General features: G+C 36.5%; 1 protein-coding gene across 3 annotated transcripts in view; it reads right to left on the bottom strand.

The window, feature by feature from the left end:
* CNOT10 (CCR4-NOT transcription complex subunit 10) overlaps nucleotides 1–21,775 on the bottom strand; it is a 64,687-nt gene that overhangs the window by 14,067 nt on the left and 28,845 nt on the right. For 2 of the 3 annotated variants that reach the window (XM_072853915.1, XM_072853914.1), the window contains exons 2-12: nucleotides 17,950–18,041; nucleotides 14,999–15,160; nucleotides 14,323–14,473; nucleotides 13,172–13,317; nucleotides 12,181–12,267; nucleotides 11,382–11,465; nucleotides 10,249–10,366; nucleotides 8,301–8,450; nucleotides 6,909–7,111; nucleotides 2,735–2,856; nucleotides 1,918–2,094 (exon numbers count right to left, since the gene is read on the bottom strand). In XM_072853915.1, coding sequence (XP_072710016.1) covers nucleotides 1,918–2,094; nucleotides 2,735–2,856; nucleotides 6,909–7,111; nucleotides 8,301–8,450; nucleotides 10,249–10,366; nucleotides 11,382–11,465; nucleotides 12,181–12,267; nucleotides 13,172–13,317; nucleotides 14,323–14,473; nucleotides 14,999–15,160; nucleotides 17,950–18,041 — 1,492 coding nt within the window. Of the gene's footprint in view, nucleotides 1–1,917; nucleotides 2,095–2,734; nucleotides 2,857–6,908; nucleotides 7,112–8,300; nucleotides 8,451–10,248; nucleotides 10,367–11,381; nucleotides 11,466–12,180; nucleotides 12,268–13,171; nucleotides 13,318–14,322; nucleotides 14,474–14,998; nucleotides 15,161–16,005; nucleotides 16,302–17,949; nucleotides 18,042–21,775 lie in introns of all 3 variants that reach the window. The other variant, XM_072853916.1, reaches the window with a different exon arrangement.

Consider the following 21,775-nt stretch of genomic DNA (forward strand, 5'->3'; position numbering starts at 1 on the left):
AAGAACTTTTTCATTTATGTAGTTTCATATCTGTTTATTACAAACAGGTAAGATAACTCCAACTTAGACCTTCAAAACAGATAGCAACAGACTCCAAGGAAATTTATACTCAACACTGTTCTAGTGTATACACCTCATGCCTTTGCCAAAAATTAGATTAAAAAATACCCTTAACCACTGAAAGTATTCACTGTTTTCTTGTGAATAACAGAAGAATCTGTCTCACAGTCAGCCTGCTCAATTAGTGGGATTTGCTTCAAAACCATCCTGTTCAATTAGTGTGATTTTCTTCAAATGCCTTATATCTTTTACTGTTCTCTTACAGAGGGTCCCTTGTCAGAAGGAACAAATCCTTGGAGAACCTTTCAGAACGTGACACACACAAATTCAAGCACAGCCTGCTTTGTTGCTGGATATTTTGAAATTGGCAATAACCACTGGGAGATTTGAGGGAGTCTTTTTAAATTTTTTTTTTTAAGCTGAAAAAGAATGTGGTTTTGAAAGCAGAAGGTAGTAAAGGATCTTCCGGTACAGGGCATGTTTTCTTTTCCTCACTCCTACAAAACCAGAAACAAACAAAAAAACCCCACCAAAAACAAAACAAAAAAGGAGGTCTCGCCTGAGTAAGGGCCACCATTTTGTTTTCATTGCTGCCACTCAGTGAGTCCCATAAGCTTAAAACTGAAGTATCATTTAAACCAGAGGAGCTTCATCTCAATGGGCTGCATACAACTTGCCAGGGGAAGTTAGTTCACAACCTCCTTCCTCAGTAAGCAAAAAAGAAACACCTCCCTCCCCCTTAAAGTTTATAAATCATTTGGTCACTTGACAGGAAAGATTGTCATTAGGAAAAAAGGGTTACAGAGAACAGCCTTCAAATATTGTTGTAGCAGTAGCAGCCACCGACTCCCAGCCCTAGTCTATCCCCAGGCAACCTCAGAATATATGGAGATGCACCTTGTGCCTATGCAACACGGCATATGTGCAGTAAATCCTGCTGTGTGACAAATGGATCTTATCTTCTTAAAATTTATCTGTACTTGGGTCTGACAAAAACACTGTGTTTTTTTCATTAGTCTAAGTAGTTCAAGTTCTAGCATAGCTACTTTTTTCAGACTAGTTAATGTAACTCTTCCCTTCTCAAAATGGGCATTAATGAAAGTGCAGGCTATGGCCAACAAAGTTACCCTTCAAAAGGAAGTTTGGAATGCATCCAGATCAACGCAAAAAATTAAAACACCTTCCTGCTATTTAATATTTGACATACATTGTCTACAATTTACTTTTTCTGAAGCTTTGAGGAGAAAAAAAATAAGATTTTTCTTAAACTCTTTTTTGTAAAATGCAATTTATTAAGCAATAGCGCCATGCTGCTTTCCTACTTATCTTCTAAATCTAGTTTCCCATTTCTAGTCTAAAACAAACATAACAAAGAGTACTAGGGCTGATGAATGTCAAATCTGATCATGGGGAAATGTTTACAACTGAGTTGCTAGACATTTATATATTGAATCAAGTACATGGTGCACGTGCACACACACACACAAAATCACTGTAACATGTGAAACTTCAGTTACAATTAGAGAAATACCAATATGCACGGCGGGAGGGTGTGGGAAAACAAAATTTGCAGCACAGAAAAAAAAAGATGGCCAGTGAAAAATAGCATTTCACTGTCTAATTTACTAAAGTTGTTAGGAATGGTAGGAATTAACTCAGTATTTTATCTTAAATTAGCATACCAGCAATTAAAACAATTAGCAGCTGAACAATTTCCTTGGATATCCCAACACTGCTAAGAGAATTTACAAATACGTTATTTTTTTCTGGTGGCCAAACAGGATAGGTAGCAGACACAGACTGTCAGCCCAAAGTTACTTGGGACAAAAAGAAAGGTTTATATGCAATTCTGGTTACCTGCATGCTTCACTGCTTTCACTGTTTTCTGTATTTCCCCCCAGCTGATTACTAGTTTTAGATCCGTTTTCCTGCTTTGGCTCCTGCTGATCTTCTGGCAGGAGCAGCAAGGCATTTCTTAGACAAATCGCTGCAAATTCCATACTGGCTACAGGTATTGCTGAGGACTGCCCATCACTTAAAGAGACACAGAAGTTAACCAGTGAGTAGCAATCCTACTAAATTAAAAGATAAAAGCAGAGCTCCAGAAAGATCCAAATGCAGAGAAAACATCATCCTAAAAAAATTAAATCATGTTTTAATATAGCACATTTAATTTATGAAGACTTATGTATCTTGCTATTCTTATAGTACACCACGATGCCCAAACAGAATGGGCAGATTCAACCACATAATTACAAGAAGTTATCTTGTTTTTCTTGACTTCACTTCCTGAAGTTTTATGGCAGAGCAACTAGATTCTTCTTGCACTTTTCTAAAGAGGATTACTGAAAATATGGTTTTTTGAGTGAGAAAGAGAGGACAGTTTTAGTTAACTGGAAATGTAAATTTCAGATAAATCAATTTGAAGCTTTAATGCCCTTCTTAGTTACACTGAATACACAGTTAAGCCCTCTGCTGGCCATCACAGAGGAGGCATCCAAACGATGTTTAAGTAGGACTCATCAAGCACTTTAGCATGCCCCTCTCATCACTACATTAGTAATTCCAAAATGAACAGTTATTCCATGACAGTTTTAAAAACTCCTGATAAACGATATGTATCCTTAACAAAGCTACAACAACAAAATAAATAGCCCATGGAAAACATACTTACTTATAAACAACATTCTGTATTGACTGGGATGCTAGGACTATCTTACGGTGGTAGCCTTGACCTACTATAGATTGCACAATTCCCTTTTTGCTGGGAAGACCTTTAGTCTCTTGTTCTGATGTCTAAAAGGAAAAAAAAAAAAAAAGGACTAAAATACCAAGGCTGTTGAATGAGAGCTTGACAAAATAAGCAAAAGCTGGAAGAAGACTTTGAACCCTGCTAAAATATAAGAATTAATAGTTTATATGGGTACAGTTTTAAATCGTAAGTACCATGAAGGATCAGGCACTTTCTATTGTCTTGGTGTTGCAGAGGGATTTTACTGCACACAGTGTAACCACAGATTAGTTCTGACAGCTTGTCTGATAGCCTACTGACCTAGTTTCTCCTCTGTTTTGAAAGCAAAAGAACAATGAACCAAGTCGTATTACAAGAACAGCTAGGATATCTAAAAAGAAATCATATGATCAGCAAAATAATATTCAGAATTGGCACTGTAACGCTTGCCATCATCTCTTCCTGTGTACACAGCATTCAAAACGCTCTCTGAAAAAGCTGCTCTCGAACCATTCCATGGAGAGCATGAAGCTGAACCACAACATATGCAAAGTTACATTAAATTAACTTGTTTAACAGATTTTTGAGTATGCAGACATTCTGGGGCTCAAACGAAATTCAAGCACCATAATTGTCAGTCCCAAGAATTCTCTCTACACTGTATTTACTGGGGTTTGTTTTACCACGAGTCATCTTAACAACTTTGTTGGTAAGTTAAGTTAGTGATGAAGAGTTGCAGTTGTAAGGAAAAACTTACCCTAAATCTGCATTTTAAATAGCTATCACTTTTCAGAAAATTTATCAGAATCTATTGTGAAGAAGAATATTGACATTATAATGGCATTTACTGTCAAAAAAAATACATACAATGAATTTGGATACAAAGCACATATTTCAGAAAAGGTGTTAAAAAAACTGCAGAAAGGGAATCATCTTCCATCTATATTTTATAAACTAAAATACTAAAATGGGTGAAAATTAGCTTCCGTGAAATTACTTTTCTGTATGGTGTTCAGAGTATAAATATGAATCCATACTTAGGTATCAAGGAATATTACTGCAAATTGAGTTACAAGGTCAAATTAAACAAACTATTGATTTTAGGGCCTCACTTGTCAAGTTGCAAATCTATCTTATAATTTAAAGAAACTTCCCCTTTGCCTTTAACATTAACAGCAGCCAAAGTTAATTTTTTTCTTGTAAGATTACAAATTTAGGAAACAGCAATCTGTTTTTGTGACATGAATTCAAGCACTCTGGTACACCACACATCACCACAACTGTAGCAGGAAGAAAGCTAGGCTTCAGGAGCCCGGCACGATCTACTGCTTTGGCTAGTCTGCAATAAATAAAGAAGTGCCCCATAAGGGCCTGTATTTTCCTTTTCCAGACTGATAAACACTGTCCTTGTAAACAGAATCCTAGGGGGTTTTTTTGCCACAAAACCTATGCTAATCCAGTTTCTCATACCCAACTTTTCACTAGAGATGATCAGCTGTGTCTTCTTTATCTATGTGTGACTTGTAACCAGTAGGATAGACACAGAAAATTGTAAAATCAGTATGAAAAAAGCTGCTCTCCCTGCACGCGCTGTGCTTTATAAAACTAAGTACTTGGAACTATCTGACAACAGCTAGCACGTACACAAAGTCAGTGCAAAGTTTTTGATCCAACACTCTTGAAGCTTCAACGCTGTGCCTGTGAAATGGCGATATAAGCAAACCTCTTCTATGAAGCTATAAAGCTGTGAATATCTTTCTTAAATTTTCCGAAATAGAGACAGCAAAATAATGAGCACCATTGAAATTTCCAAGGGAAAAGTCATGAATTTTGTATTTGGAATGATTTGGATAGTGTGCAGTAAATAAAGGTGCAGAGGCCACCCAGAGAGGGAAAACAGAAAGAATTCAGAGGGGGGGGAAATAGGGTGAATATAGCCATTTGTTCAATTAATCCCACCCATCCCATGCACTGAGTGAAATGGGCATACTGTGGAAATAACTGCATGGGATCATGCAGTTACAGATTACATCATCACACCCACACACAAGAGGGGTGAATTAGAGTTTCACGGGGAATCAAGTACAGTATCTCTTAATTTCACAGGCATACTATTTTGGTGCAGTTTTCTGTTCAAAAGAACAAACGATCCCTGTCCCCACTACCCATTTGAATTTTAACATACAGGCTTATCCTGAACAGACACGGATCAACAGGTTGAAACCAAGATGCCCCAGAGGACATGCAATATGTCTGCTGTCAGCAGCTTTCCACAAACTTTGCCAGCCAAAGGGATTCAGTTCCCCAGCAGCTCTGATCACAACAGCTTCAGATGGAGAAGGCTGATCTTGGCTTCCTCAGCCTATGCCACTTCTATGGTAGCCACACTACAGCCTCGCCCCTCTCAACCTCCAGCAGCAGTTGAGTGAGAAAATAATGAAACTTGAGATGAGTTTTGGCTAGCTGAAACGAAGGAACACCACATGCAAAGATTTCAATGGAAATCAGAGCACATCTTGTTATCTACATCCAGCTTAGTCCTATAAAGTGAATCCACATCTGAATTAGGATAGCAGACTTACAGTAGACAGAATTAACCAAGAAGTGTTTAAGGAGTTTATATTACTTGTACATCAAGAAAACTATACATAATTAATTGAGAACATCCCAGGAATGAAGCTTCTCTTTAACCAAATACTTTTAGTAGTCCTCTGCAAGAGTCTTTGCATCTTTTAATAAAGTTATAGGACATAGTGCTATATTTTGGTTTTAAACAAGATTATTCACCAGTCTGATCCAATAACCATATTCATGAAAACATCAAAAAACTAACCTTGCTGTCTGCTAAAGCAGTAGCAACATACTTTCAGTCATACCTTTTACACACTAGTATCTAGCCTTAAAGTAGAGACAAAGGATCTCTACTGGATAGTTGTATGTTTTCTCCTACTACTCCAGCTAAAACCTAAGATAGAACCTCATTGTTTCAGAGGCTGTAATGCAATTCCTAGAGTCTAAACATAAAAATCCAAGATGTTGCAGTCAATTTTCCCAAAAAAAGAAAAAACCTTCCTCCTCAAAGCCTCAGCAACAAAAGCTGTAACAGTTGTTTCTGTGCATCAAGCCTCAACACTAACATCAAACCTGTAAGAGCAGCCATGAAAATTTTCCTTCCTTGGATACTAGAATTGGTCACCAACTCCAATCTCATCTTGCCGTTTCTGCAATCCAGGAATACAAATCCTTGGAAATACAGAACTTAGTACAGAGAAAAGATCTTGTGCAAGTTTAAATTCCTCTGTTCACACAAAAAGAGACGGAATTACCTGTGGGTTTTTTTTTTTTTTTGGTTGGTTTTAATATATACCATATATATGTATCCATGTATATAAATAAAATACATAAACCCCAAGATTTTTCTACCAATATGAAATGAGTGTGAAAAGCTGAGGCATCATAAAACATCCATAAATAGTAGGTCAAACTGTTAATGCTAGTATCTACATTTTAAATAGAGAGCATTCACTACAGAAAGAACATATTGCTTCCAGAAGTGATGCCTCATTAGAGAATAATACAAATTTCTGTCCAAATAATATCTTTATTTCTAAAATTATTTCAAGACAAAGTAAGGTAAACCATCAGGTGACTTAGCAAAATCTAATGTGCTTCAAACCAATTCAGGATTACCCATTCAGATTATGAGTTGGAATACCAAAGGGGTGTGATGGTAAACTGCCAAAACAAAATCACGTTTAACCAGTCCCTCCAGCAAAAAACTCATAACTTTATAGAAGAGCTACAGCAGCCACTTAGGTGCTTTCTCACATCAATCCTTTGAAGAGCCTACTCAAATTCTTCTGATCTTAGAAAAGTCAATTAAAAACTGGGTCTCAAGACACTGTTTCTATGGTAGTTTTCCTCCACCTGCTACGACTTCAGATTAAACACGCAAACACACATATACACAAAAAGAATTAATCTGGACTTACACAGACGTGTTGCAACATCAGGCCTTTAAAATGCATAGTTCAACTCAAGGTATTATTTCTTCCTTTCTGTGATCAGATGCATTTCATAACTACAATCAAAATAAGGAATTTGCAAATCTACTTACCCCTTTACTGGCAGCAATGCAGCATTCTGCTATTCTCAGCCAAAGACGAGGGTTTGAGTGATAAACCTGGACTGCCTCAATCAGGCATTCAAAGGCAGCTAAGGGCCTCCCAATATGCAAGAGCTGAATTCCACAATTGTAGAGTAATTCATACCGTTTGTTAGTCAGTAGCGTACACATGGGTCTACCCGAAAATTTTTTACCTGCAGAAAAGGATAACATAATATTGGAAATGCAGGTCAGGAGAGCTGAAAACATAACTCAGGGAAAAGGAGGGAAGCTGTGGGAAACACCCAAACACTACCAAAACCCCCGTTCATCGCAGAAATTCACTAGCCTCCCTCTGTAAATAAATTCCTTCCACATCAAAGCTGATACCAAAGACAAATTAATTGTATTCTTAATAAAGGCTGAAGTACATTAAATGCTAACCACTTATATTCGTTGTCACTCAAGGTAAGTGTTATATAATACCATTGAATTCCAGGTTCGTGAGAATACACATCTTGTTGCTCATATAAATTCCAGAAGAAAACCACTTTGCTATTAACAAGCACAAAAAGTTTTCTGTCTTCACACTAGTACCCAAGACTGCACTTAGGTACAACGGCTGGGGAAGGAACAGGAAAAATGTGTCACAGTAACTAGATTTTAAAGAAAACAAAAAATGAAAAATTATCACTTCATCATAAAATCATTCGCTTGGAAGAGAAAAAAACCTTAAGTATTACTAACCAAAGCAAGAAAAGTTATTAGAATGTTTATTTTCTTGTCCTTTCATATACTTACAATAGAAGTAGATGGATAAAACTAACCATAAAACTAAACAATAGATTAACATTTCGCATACAAGTCTGGGAATTGTTCAGTAACAAAGTTTGAGAAATACACCATCTTCCAAATGCTACTTTAACAGTATTGCACTCCACATTGTCTATATCTTCCAAATTAAACCAAACAAACAAAAACCCAAAACAAAACCAAAACCCCAAACCAAAACACATCCTTCAAGTCCTGATGATTCTACCTACTGCGAGCAGGACTATAAATAACATCTTTAATGATGCATAATAGGTCACAGAAACTTTCTTTTTGTCACACCTCCCTGACTGATGGCCAACAACTATAAACAAGAGAGAAGTAATTGCCCCAGCCCCATGGCACAGAAAACAGTAAAAAAAAAAAGAACATATTTCATCATAATCTATTTCTGGCAATAGCAACTGTACTTTGAAATCAAGTTACAATTAAAATTCTCACCCTCCTTATCCTGTCCTCTGCAAAGAGATGAAACAGGAATTTTGCTGATAACTCCTGAAAGCTTCTATCCTCTATTGTCTTGATTCACCCACCCCTATTCCACCATCTATTTTCATCTCTTAAAAGTCTTACCTGGATCTGAGCTACCCGTTCCTAGCTGTGCACAGGCATTATCGTTTTCTTGCAAGGCTTTTTTAAAGTAAAAAATTCCTAAATTGTGCTTTCCCATTGCAAAGTGGATGCAGCCAAGATTGTTCCAGAACATACATCTTAAGCATTCACCTGAGGGGACAGCAAAAGACCATTTTTGTAAACTTAAAAATGTTATTGAGCCCACAAAATGCTCCCATCGCTCTCTCATGGGTCAGCATATTATGGCAGTTTATTAAAAAAAATGTTCTTCAGTGAGATGTTCATGGATTATGCGGTTATGTCCTTGCCTCACAAGCATTTTCATAACCTGTATTTCTGTATACCACTCTAGTTCTCTTGGACAGTTGACCTGAAATGACCTACATATAAGCAGCCACAGATCTCCAGCTCTTATGCACTAGGAGAGCCAGGTATAAAGCAAATTTGTCAGACTGCAAGTTGAAGTAAATTCACCTGGAGGTTTTCGTAGCATTTAGCATGCAAGCACTTCACATTTTTTAAACAGATGGCTCTTGTAAAAAAGGAAATTCTCCAATGATGTTACCTGCCTAAGTTTCATAAAATAAACAAATATGTCAACCTAACCATACAAGCAGGAAATGCACTCTCCTTCCTAAGTATATCATGCTCAGGTAACACTGTCAGAAGCTCCTTCTAAATAACAAAGGACAGAAAATTAACCTTTTTACTTATCTGCTGGTAATTGAAGCTTTACAAGGTTACCATTGATAAAGAGGCAAAAAGAAAAAACCTACCCTAAAAATCCAAACAACCAAGAAACAGACCATTAACATATTAACCATACACTATTTTAATCGTAACCTAGGAAGGCTCTTAAGTGAACATTCTACTGTGCAAAAAAGCTAGTGCAAAAAAGTTATATGAAAATAAAACATTCCAGAAAATGTTAAGTTATAAAAAGAACTTTAAAGATAAAAACTGTCAAAAAGATAAGTTACAGTAAATTCTAAAAGAAGTGTCAAAATATACCAGAATAGGCATTATGGCAGATATTTTTAATGTTTTCCATTAAATTTATCTGTAAATACCGAAGTTTACAAAGTTTACTCAGTCTTGTGATTCCCAGGGCCAACTCTGCGACTTCTATAATCGAATTGCAATCTATGCAGCAATATCTACTAGATAAAAGATTTTACAGCACAAGAAATTAAGAGTACTATCTCAAAACCAGCATTGAACAAAGTAGTAAAGAAATTCAGTGGTTTTACAGTGCAAGTATTTTTTGAAATCCTAACTCTCTACTGACACAAGACACAGTTTTCTCTCCAGATTTTTCAACTGATGTTTTAAAGAGTCAACTAAAATCTCAAATATATTTAAATAATACCATACACAGTGAGTGTATATATACACAGCCTATATATTTATAGTATATAAATAACTTCTATATCTAAAAAAGTATACACATTTATGTGCTGTTATATCTCTGTGTGTGTATACATACATACTTTCTAGATATAAAAGTAATTTAAAATGGCATACAATAGAAGTCAAACCTTAACACTTCATGAAACATGTTTCCCCCACAATAATCATTACAACTGCTATAGTCTCCTCTCTGAGTACAATCTGAAATCTCTTTTCTAGATCTAGTACATTGCCTTTTGTTTCATGTCTTGATTTAGAGATCCAAATATAAGCCTCACAAATATTACATTTACACCTTCACAAATCCATTTTCTTAAGACAACCACTGCATTGTCTAGAAGAACGTTCAATGAAAAACACAACAGTGTTACATGAAGGAGCACAACAAGAAAGATGAAAACTTATCCAGCATATAAACCCATGACATTCAGGGCCTACTCCCTTAAGTAATCATTAATATGCTTAAAATTAATATCAATGAGTAGTCTTAGTATACTACACATTTACATACTTGCAGGATGAAGGTTTTCTATTTTACCTGTTTTCATGAAGCCTGGATGTTCAGCAATGTTTGCACTGTTTAGAAGTTTCACCGCTTTACGATAATTGCCCCTCAAATATTCAAAATTGCTTTTAAGAAAGAGAGAAGGAGCTGACTGTGAAGGAGAAAACAATAGTTAATTATGTCTTGTTTTATGATTTCTACTGCTAGTGTTAAATCACTACACAAACAGCTTGCCCCTGCTGCCATTTTAAAAACACATGGGCTTAGGCCTTAATACTTTCATGAAGTAGCATTTCTTTATTGAGCATGTGATTAACACTCACCTCCTCTGAACTACAAAACTAAGCATATTGTCTGTTACTGCTCTAAAACCCAACATTATTCTAGAGAACTGTCATGGCAATGGCTAAACGCAGAGGATCTCGTTTTTGTTTAAGAGGATCTTTCTCCAACCTGTCTTCTAGTACACTCCTCCCCATGTTTTCCTCCCCATGGAGTTCAACAACTTCCTCCTGGGCTGTGATCTTCCTGGTCTGCCAACAGAGAGCTCACGGTCCAGAAGGATTTCTGTCAAACTAGCAGCTGTTGAGACTGGCAACAAAAGGGAAGTGCTCTCCTCCCATTCCCTGCTCCTCAGTTAATGTAGAATTTATCTGAGAAGATGGACGTAATTCTGAGTTGAGAACTCCTATATAAAAAAAGAAACTGCTTTCTAGCAAGAGGGAAACCTCCAAAAATTATAACAAAAAGAAAAAAAAACAAAAAACCTGCTTATCCCAGAATTAATCTTTTACAAAGTGGTTTAAACCACCAATGACATCAAAAGTTTGTAATACCTGTAACATTTATAGTAAACTAAAACTTGTTTTGCACTGCTTAAGTTGTAAAGCAAACTGAACCTGTTTATTATATAGTGTTTCACTGTTATTTTGGTATCATTAACAATAAAGTGCATTTTTCTGAACAACTGAAAACAGCGTAAATAAGAAAATTCTACATTAATTACACTTGCAGAAAAGAGATTACAAACCCAACTGATTACATAACGCATTATGTCAGACATCCATCCTCAATAAGGCCTTTCTTTGTAAAGAAAGTTAGCAAATTCAGTTTTAAAATAGAGAACAGATCTAGATTAGAAAAACAATAGCCTTAAGAATACTTACATTCCCAGCTGTATTCATAACAGACTTGATCTCCCTTTTGCATGCTTTTAGTGACTTCATCTGGATATAGGCTCTCACCTTATACTGTTAAAAAAAATTAAATTTGTTAAATAAAAAACAGTAACTTGTGCAGGTTTGCAAGATGAACCATATCTAGAGATTTATTACAGAATATTTTATATAAATCTTAAAAATAGGTAGTAAAAAGCTGTTCAAAAAGCCTCCCTAAAAAAGAAATTATATTCAGACTTTCAACAACAAATTTATAGGTTTCATATTTACAGTAAGCAGATGCACATTTTGTTCAATGGTCAACAGCTACTCTATATTCAAATACAGATACTAGCACTTAAAATGACAAACTAATTAAAGTAAATTAACCTCTTAATCCCAGACATTTACCTACTAAACTGAAAACACCAATAAGTGAATGCTGATAGAGAAGCATTTTGCTGCACGTATTTTTCTACAGAACTTACAGTGAAATAAAACCTCAGCTGATTTAGACCATTGGAGGTCTAACAGATATAAAGTCAGTGCAGCTAACTGCAGTTTAAGAAATTATGATAAACTGCAGGGACTGAAATTGGGGATTTTTTTGTGTTAGGTCAGTTTTTCCTGTACATGGATCTTACAAAGAGGAAGAGTTAGATAAATTTGTTCTTTTGTTTTACAACATGAAATTCAAGGAGAGACAGAGTATTACAATTCATGCTGAACTAGATTTGAAGCAGATGGCACTCGGTTTTAAGAAAAATTTGAACTGATGTTCCTGTATAAATCATATGCAGACACTTACCTGATGTATCTTAGATTTAGCAACTTCTATTAAAGCTCCACTTTCAGCTTTTTGATTCGAGGAATCTTTATTTGTATTATTACCTGACTAAGTGTCAAACAAAAAAAAGGAAGTGTTACTAATAGTCACGTTTTAAATTCAGTTTACAGATTCTTTTATAAGCTATTTTTATTAATCTCACATAAAGAAGAAAAATAAGTATTTAATAGTCAAAAAATACACATCCCACTAAATACTGTAACTTGAGCTTAACAATCAAAATCCAAGAACAATCACACCAGCCTATGAAGAACAGAATTCCATATTAACATTAGTGTTACAATACGTTGCTCTGCAGTTGAGGTATTCTAAGAATTCTCTTACCCAGAAGGATGATATGCACATTCTAGAGTCTCTCTTTAATATTTTCTTCAGTAGAATTACTATATACTTAAAGATAAAATGTTTTCTCTTAAGTGTGACATTGCATCAACAGGAAGACAGACGTGTCCTCTTTTCACTTCCAAGCTACTACTCATTCTACTGATTTTTCCAAAAGACACATACAAACAATCTCATTTGAAAGTATGCCTCATACTTTCAGATACTATGTAAAAAAGATGCTTGATTTCCCATACTATGGTACGCAATTGCAATTCCTCTCTGACACCAACGTCCCTTGCACGCTTTGGGTCTCATATGGTCACAATCCAAGACAAGAAGGAAAACTATGTACATTTGACCCTGAAGACAACTGTCTTTCCAATGCAAGTCTCTGACTTAAGAAACACTTCTTAGCTCCCTGGGAATAAGAGAAAAGGGTCGGAGAGAGGGAATAAATAGCTGCTGTATACAAGTAACTCAGTTACTAACGTGTACAAGTTGCTGTCTGAAGTTACAGGTGATCGAACATAGTTTTATAATTCCAAAGTATTTTAAAAGTGTAATTTTGAATTGAGTTAAAGCATACTCCTGGTAAGGCTCAGTGGCATTCATATGATTTTAAGCTTACCTCATTTTTTCCATTCTTGCTGTTATTGTTGCCCTGTGAAATCATTTTTTCCAGAACAGCAAGCAGATGCAAGGCTTTCTCAGCTTGGTAAGTTAGCAGATATAAGTCTACAAGCAAGAAGCACACAGCCTGGGCAAACTTCTCTTCTGCATAAAGCAAAGAAGTAAAAATGATTTTACAGCTCCAATATCAATCCTTTGAAACATGACTGAAGAAAAAAAATTGACTATAAAGTGCATCTATGCAACATTATGAGAAAATAAATATATTACATAAGAAAAAATGCAGACATCTACACAATGTAGATAAGCACATATACTGAAAAAAAGGTAATTCATTCAAATGGCATCAGCATAAAAGCATAGACTAAAGACAGCTTAACATGTATTTAATGTTTATAGATTTTGAGAATTGGTCTAAGCAGATCAGCACCAAAGATCCAGTGTCTAAACAGACAGATGGAGCCATATGCATAGGTAGAACGCCATAGAACTTTAAAGGATTCTGTACAAACACATCTCTGCTTGGCTGGCTTCACAGAGTAAGTCCCAAATAGGCATAGTGAAAACTGGGAGGAATTGAAGGAAAAACATGGTAGCATTTACTTAATTTATTGAGACACACACATATACATCCTTCAGCCTTGTCACCTCTAAAATTCAACAAGGATTATAAAGTTATTTCTACAAGTATGGCAATTCCACTACACAGGGTGCCATAGCTCATAAAAGCTGGAGACTTTACATTCAGATATGAGCACATACAATTATGTATGACCTAATGCAGGTATTTAAAAATGCGAGTGCCCTGACAAATACACACCCACCCATGAAGTTGTATGATGACTCAAAATACTAGACCTTAAATCATTTAATTAGCTCGTACATATTATTTACATAAATACCTTTTAAAGTTGTCAAAAATCCATTTCAGTTTCATCGTACTTGTCTGCTACATGTCTCTGAAGTACCTTCCCCCCAAATTCAGTTGTTTGCCTTGATATAAGTAAAACATGTTCTTCATTCCAAAGCCTACCTATTTTTTTAGAACCATATTAGGCAATTTAAAAATCACTTGTCTGATAGTGAGAAAGACTGAATGATGTTTCTGTAGTTATTTAATGAACAAAACTTTGCTTTCTGTCTACGTACCAAAAGGCTCTATAAACTGGTACAGCTTCTCCCCAACTGATATAGCTTCAGTATACTGACGCAGATGATACAAAATAACAGCTTGATTGTAGTACAGCATACTATTTTCAACATCATCTAAACCATCCATTTCTTCAACAGCAGAGTGAACCTGAAAAAAACCCCCACTCGTTTCATTAAACTTTCAATACGTATGACTTTAAAAAGTGTCAAATGTTTAAAAAAATAATGCAAAGGTATTAATCTGTCTAAAGACAGGTCAGTAAGAGTTATAAGCTAATAAACTTTATTGTTGTTCAACATAAATCTAGCAAAAATTTACAACTGAGAAAGCCGCCAATTGAGTAGTAAAGTAACATTTTCACTTTATTATTTTTACAAACTACTTCAAGTTAAGGAACTTTCTATTGAAAGAACATAGCAGGTCCTTCTATGGTTATAATCTCTGAAACGTTTCAGCTTCAGATCAATTTCAACAATAACTAAAAACACAACTACAAAAACAGTTGTCCTAAATGATTAAGCAGACTCAGAGGTTTAAAAGTAATGTTACTTTCTTATTCCTTTATTAAATCTGGGGACAAGGGGCAGAAGTTTTATTCCTATTTCACTGGAAGATCTCACCACCATTAACAGTACTCAAAAATCAAGTACCACATCAATAAGTTTGCATTACCTGGTTCTTCAGCTGGTTAAGGGTTTGTCTCAAATTGTCAGTTGTAGTCTGGTTACTTTTACAGAACTCCGCAACAGCAGTATTCAAAGTTATTTTGTAGTCATCTTTGTTTATGTCTTGAAGGGTATTTAGGTGTTGTAAACAAGCATCATAGTTTCCGGCCTGGAAATGCACACATACCAGAAACATGCATTAGAAGATACAAAGTTTAAACTAGCAGGCTACTAAGTTTTAATGAAATAGAGAGCAGAGTAGTATTTCCTTTATCAACAGCAAGTGAAGCAAACTAAAGGTCTACACACATACTTCATTATTTATGCAGATTAATATGTATGAGAAGTAAGTCTGAAAGCTGAGGTCATATCCAAACTTCAAAAAGAATTTTGTGGAGAAAGGACAAATGGAGTAGTTGACTATTATTAAACAGATGTTTCCATAAAAAGTGTTATTCTGGTTTCTCTTCATCATATTATTTTGAATTTCAAGATTCTTTGTTTCCTCAGTTTTCATAATCTTTCCCCATCATGTGTACATTGAGCAGCTGCAGTTGCTTACGTAAGTCCCAGCCCATCATTTCATGTTCATTCTTCACTTCATCTGGAGAGACTGTGAGTTACAATTTAGTCTGTGGAAGTCAGCTTAAGACAGGTTGGAAAAAGAGGGTGTCACTTTCCCGGTACAGGTTTAAATAATATTTTTACAAGTTTTACCTGTTTAATGAAGTATTCAATCATCTAGGCATGCCTAAACAGAAACTAGGACCCAAAAGTATGATGCTCCTCTGAGGTGTGATTTAATCAAGAAATCCCTTTCTTTGACCTCAGGAATAGGCAAAGACTTCAGAGTGGCTCACTTCTTTCTGCTTACAGTTTTAGTCTTTTCTGTGTTTGTGCAGGAGAAATTTAGCGGCACCGAGGAATGAAAGAGAATTCCATACTCTTTCCACTATGTTAAGTCTAAATGATCCTTCACACTCTACTGTTCAATTCCTATACAGGAATAATCACCTTCACCTCTTCTGTATCAGGGTTACTTCCAATCTGGTCAGCCAGATAAGCAGATTCGTTTCCATCTCCGTCAACACTTCACAATCAAAAGCTATGCTCTTGAGTACCACGACCACTCTCCACTTCCTTCTCCTTTAAGTGCTGTTCCATGGAGCTTCTCCTGGGCTCCTGCCTAACTTCCTCTATTAAGGGAAGAATTACAACAGAGAAAGGCTCTGTGGTCCTCCTGCTTTTCCCCGAGAAAGTTGCCATTCTGCAGCTACTCTCACCAGAACCATCCCAGTTCCTTCAGTCTCCTGTGAAAGCACAGTTATACAATTTACAGAGAGATGTAGCAGGACATTGACACGCAGTATTTCCACAACTCAAACTATCAACAGCATGGATTGCCTAGTGATCACGTGCATAAACACAGGGACTTGCAGCTCAACTGCTGGCATGCTTTTTAATTGAGACTGTTCATCTCCCAATGATTTTCTTCATGTGTTTCACACTCAGAGCTTCTCTTCAACAGGAGTAGCTTTCAGATCACAGCGACAAAGCTTCTAACGATGGTTGGACTAAAAACCTTGAACCCTTAAATGCTCAGCTTATTTTGTGATGTTTTTCCTCAGCCAACAGTCCTTTACTCTACTCTGCTAGACAGGCTCTAGAACACAATACACAATTTTATAGTAACTCTATCACAACTGAAATTTAAAGTGCAATATGATAAAACAGCATGCAAGGCAGTCCATAAAGCTATTTACAGCAACTCAATAGCAAGCAAAATTGGCAAACAAGGCACCAGACTAATTCTGCTGACATCTGTCATCACCTCACAACTCCGTGCACTTAGAGAGTTCTTAAAGCAAGAAAAAAAAATCATGAGATAAACAAGATACACTGGACCAGTATAAAACCAAAGATGAAGTCATCAGCAGATCAAAAGTATTTTAGGCCTGCAAATCTGTGGGTAAGGTGGAAAACAGACAACCCTTTCCTGTGCCTTCAGTTCTCAGGATCAAATGCCAAAGAGCAAAAAGTTATTGAAAAAAAGAGTAATTGGGCTAGGCAGCACTCAAGAAGACACCAGTGAACATAAGCAGTAGTCAGTTTAAGGACCAACTACATGCACTTCATGCAACAACATTCCAGACAAAAGAAAAGTAATGAGTGAAACATACAAGCAGGAACCTCAAAAGACAGTATTTAAATTCTTCCCCCAATCTATTTAACACATCCGAAACTAAATTATGCAAGGCATTGTGGAGATAGAGATATAACAATTGAAAGGAAAAGCAATTATACTTCCTGTCACCTGGTACACTGAATAAAATTAGGAGACAAGACAAAGAAAGAAGTAAACTGAAAGACCTGGTACCTGAACTTTACCATGCAAAAAAAAAAATCTTTCAAGAAACACAAAGCAGGTAGTAAATACTGCCTGTAGATGTTATGTGTTGAAGAATACGTTTTAATGTAAAGTGACAGAACAGTATACAAAGCTTTTTGTGAAAGAATATAGCAAGACGCTAAAACAAAAAAAGGTTTGTTTGGTTGCTGTTTTTTAAATACATGTGGTTCCTTTAAACCTTTTAACACAACATTTTTAGCTTGAAGTGATTAATTCTTCAGAGAGATCATGCATTTCCAACACTGATACACAATAGCAGCCTGCTTCTTCTAATTAACTCATTATACAGCTTTTAAGGCTATTACATTTTAAGAATCAATATTAAACACGCTCTTGTACACTTTGTTCAACTATCTCCTTCAGTCTTCTCACATCATAGCAGACAGAAAATGCATGTGCTGGCTTTATAACACAACTAGTGCTACTTTTGATATAATATCCCGTTAACACATTCGCAACCGTGCTAAGAAAACAGGAAAAATACTTATATAAGCCCATTTAGCAGTTATGTAGTAAATTAGAAGTCTCAGAGTTTGGCTTTGTCTTACCAGAAAAGCTTGTAATGCACTGCTCGACAATTCCTTTTCCTGATCAGTAATCCCAGAAGTACCCACTCCTTCATGTTTCTCGGTACCTTGATCTGTAAAGTGGACAGAAGATTACAAGAAAGTTTGCAAATGTGATGACAGCTATTCAGCTTAAAAATTTTGTTTCTTCCAGTTCTCAAGATTCTCCTGCCAGTACAAGTAACTTTACAGATAACTGCAGCACTGTCTCCCTGCTACACTAAAATATCTCAAGTTATCATATACTCCTAGTGAATTCCTCTCCATAAAATGTAAATGTAATAATCCTAGCTAAATTACTATGCTCAAACAATAACCAAAGTCCTGCAAGTTAACAGACAATGCATACATTTTAGATTTCTCTTTAAAGCTGCAACCATACACTAGGACCGTCTTTATTTGCACAAAAATTAGCAGCAAAGGCCACACATCATAAAATAAGTACTACACTGGGTTAGATGAAAAACCCATGCATCCTCTATGCTGCTTCCTAAACAGCAAGCAAGGGATGCTTTAGGGAACAACATAAAAAACAGAGGAAACAGTGGAACTTCCACCCAGCTCCCTGCTTTGGAAGAATAAGTCTCCCTAAATAAGAGGCTGCAATCGAACCATCGTTGTTAATAATCACTGGCAGGCCTGATATATTTTTTTTACAATTCTCTGTACTTCTGTACTCTTCAATATACTCCATCAAATGCTATCTAGTGATTATACTGCAAGACAGGAGCAAATGCTGCCTATTCACTTTTTCAGCCTCACTCCTGATCTTACAGATCTTTCTTTGAATCATCTCTCCTCCAAGGTGAGCAGGCAGTTTATTCTGCATCTTCCTCACACGTTTTTTCCAGAATCTTCTCCAGTTCTACTATATCCTTTTCCAGATTAAGACAAGAACAGCATGCAGCAATGATGATGGTGGCCCCTTTGAGCACTTATATAGCAATATAATAAGGTTTTAATTGTCTTCAATTTCTTTACATAGAATTCCTAATGTTTCACCTTTCAGTCACTACTGAGCATATTTTTCAGGAAGGAGCCTACTGAACCCTTTTGTCATCATGTAATTAAGAATTCAGTGTTAAGAATTAAGAAAAACCACAGTACCGACATTCCATTTCAGCTTTCAAAGAAGTTGAAAAACCCCCCATGAAACCCCTCCTTGGGCTGAACGCAAACTAATGGAGGAAAAAAAAAACCAACCCAAAACACCACACAACCACCACACCAGACAGCTTATTTCTAGAAGCATTAACTCATGTGCTAGAACATACAAAAATCATTTAATGTTTTTGAAACCAAGACTTTATAAACCAGCAATGGTTTCCACTTTTGCAGAAAATTATTTATTGAATTACACAGCGGAAGCTTTCCTCTAACCTACCTTTTGCTATCTTAATAGGCTAGGTAGGCTTTGTGAATTCAATGTCTTCTTTCTCTTCCCTAGAATTCACAGATGTAATGCAAACTCTGCTAATTTTGTTTTCACTTTGAACAAATGAAAGCACTTATCTGTGAGCTCCACTGCAAAATCCATTCCCCATCATCACCAATATATCTAGATCATCTGCTACTGACTATGAAAATTTACAAATATAAGACAAACAACAACAGTAAGGGGCAACCAAATCTCAGAAGATTCATCAATTAACCCCCACAGTAGGAATAAAGCAGACTTACTAATCTATTAATAGTTTGTGCTTGTTGCTGGGAAGATAGCAAGATCCCTTCCATTGCCCTATGCAATAACACATTTGAGCAAGAACTGTAAACATCTGGTTGTGACTTTCACCCTGCATCAAGATGCCAACAAAGTTGAGATTTTAAAACCTCAACAATCTTACACCCACAAGTTAAAGTAACCCCCTGTGATCTAGACAAAATTCAGGATTCAGCAATTTCAGTACTCTGGAGGGATGGATCCTCAGGGGCCTACAGAACAGCATGCACCTGCTATAAAATCTGACTGTGCATATGGCATTGATCAACACCACTTGCACTGCCTTGTCAAGGAAAGGGAAATGCAGGAGGGAAAACTAAAACACAAAAAAGCTCAGAAAAATTCTGATGCGCCAAGGTTTTCTGCAGCAAAAGAGGAAAGGAACAAGAAGCACCTCTCCTTCAAGCTAAATATAGAATAGATCTGATTCCTGCTCTAAATCTTGTGGCTGTACAGCTGAACAGAAAGCTATCACCCTCCAAGGATCGCTAGAACAGCAGCGATTAAGCAAACACATTTTCCCTCAAACTTTCATGCTAACAGTTATGTTACGTGCTTTACTTGCTCAGCATGCCTTTCAGATTATGCTAGTAAAAGTAATCACAGTGCAGAGACTTGAGACTCTGAAACTTTTGAAGTTGATAACGCTCAGTCTGGTCAAGAGGTTCCTCACATAGAGGTTTATCTAGGAGAGTGCCATCAACTACTGAGGGCATTACTGATTACTGCCATTGTATGCAAGTTTGTAAAACAAGCATCTCAAACAAAACTGGCCTTATGGAAGTCTGAATCCTGAAGTAAAACGTCTTCAGTTAAGTGAAAGATAAACCAAAGAGACTATTGCCTAAGTTGTATAATAAAAACACCACTTAAATAGCTGTTTGATCTATTTCCCAGGGAAAAATCAAGACAGGTCTACAGATTTCACTATGTGTCTAAGTTTGCCAGTACATTAAAAAAAACAAAATGAAACTGGGGACTACTTTAAGCAAAACCAGAGCTGTCCCTTTTCCTATAAAGTCAGGTTTATGGCTGTAATCTGATTAACTGCACCTACTATGACTCAGTAAACAAAGCAAGTTTGCAAAACCTGAACTGGAAGCTTATCAAGAAAGAATAAAACTAAAGTCCAGCTGACATAGTTCACAGCACAGCTCTTTCCTTTGAAAAAAAACCCAAAAACAAAACAAAAAAAACCCCACACCACACCAACACTTTGGCTACTCTCTAGTTTTTTGCCCAAACACTCTTGAAATCTGTTCAAGAGCTAAAGGTCCTTCTAATCTACTGTAATCCTACCACTCTTGTTTAGACCAGGATCTACTGCTTCAGGTGATCTTTATTATCGAGAGATTTCACAGACAGGAGTCACCTAAAAGCTGGCTGGCTCCAGATACCAAAAAGAGCCCTCCAATTCCACTTTAATGGGAGAAGAAAAATAAGTACTCTTGCTCTCTTGGCTGCAAATGGCTATTAAGTGCTTGCAAATAAAACTATTTTTTCCATATTTCTCAAGGCATTTGAAAATGAAACAGGTAGGTGCATTGTTCCCTGGCAAAACATAGAGCATGCCACTTGCTCACTCAGATCTAGTGATCTTCAGCATTCTTGCAGAAGCATGTGGTGTGTTGTGGTTTAGCCCCAGTCAGCAATTAAGTACCACACAGCCACTCGCTCACGGGGGGGGGGAGAAATCGGAAGAGCAAAAGTAAGAAAACTTGTGGGTTGAGATAAGAACAGTTTAATAATTGGAACAAAAAAAAATTGTAATGAGAAGGAAAACAACAAGGGAACAAGAGAGGAACAAAACCCAAGGGAAAAAAAAACCCAAACAAACAGTGATACAACCACTCACCACCCACCGACTGATGCCCAGCCAGTCCCTGAGCAGCGACCGCTACCCCCCGGCCAACTCCCCCCAGTTTATATCCTGAGCATGACGCCATATGGTATGGAATAGCCCTTTGGTCAGTTTGGATTAACTATTCTGGCTGTGCCCCCTCCCAGCTTCTTCTGCACCTGGCAGAGCATGGGAAGCTGAAAAGTCCTTGACCAGCGTAAACACCACTTAGCAACAGCCAAAACATC

Source organism: Ciconia boyciana, chromosome 2, assembly GCF_034638445.1.
Source record: "Ciconia boyciana chromosome 2, ASM3463844v1, whole genome shotgun sequence".
Classification (NCBI taxonomy): Eukaryota; Metazoa; Chordata; class Aves; order Ciconiiformes; family Ciconiidae; genus Ciconia; species Ciconia boyciana.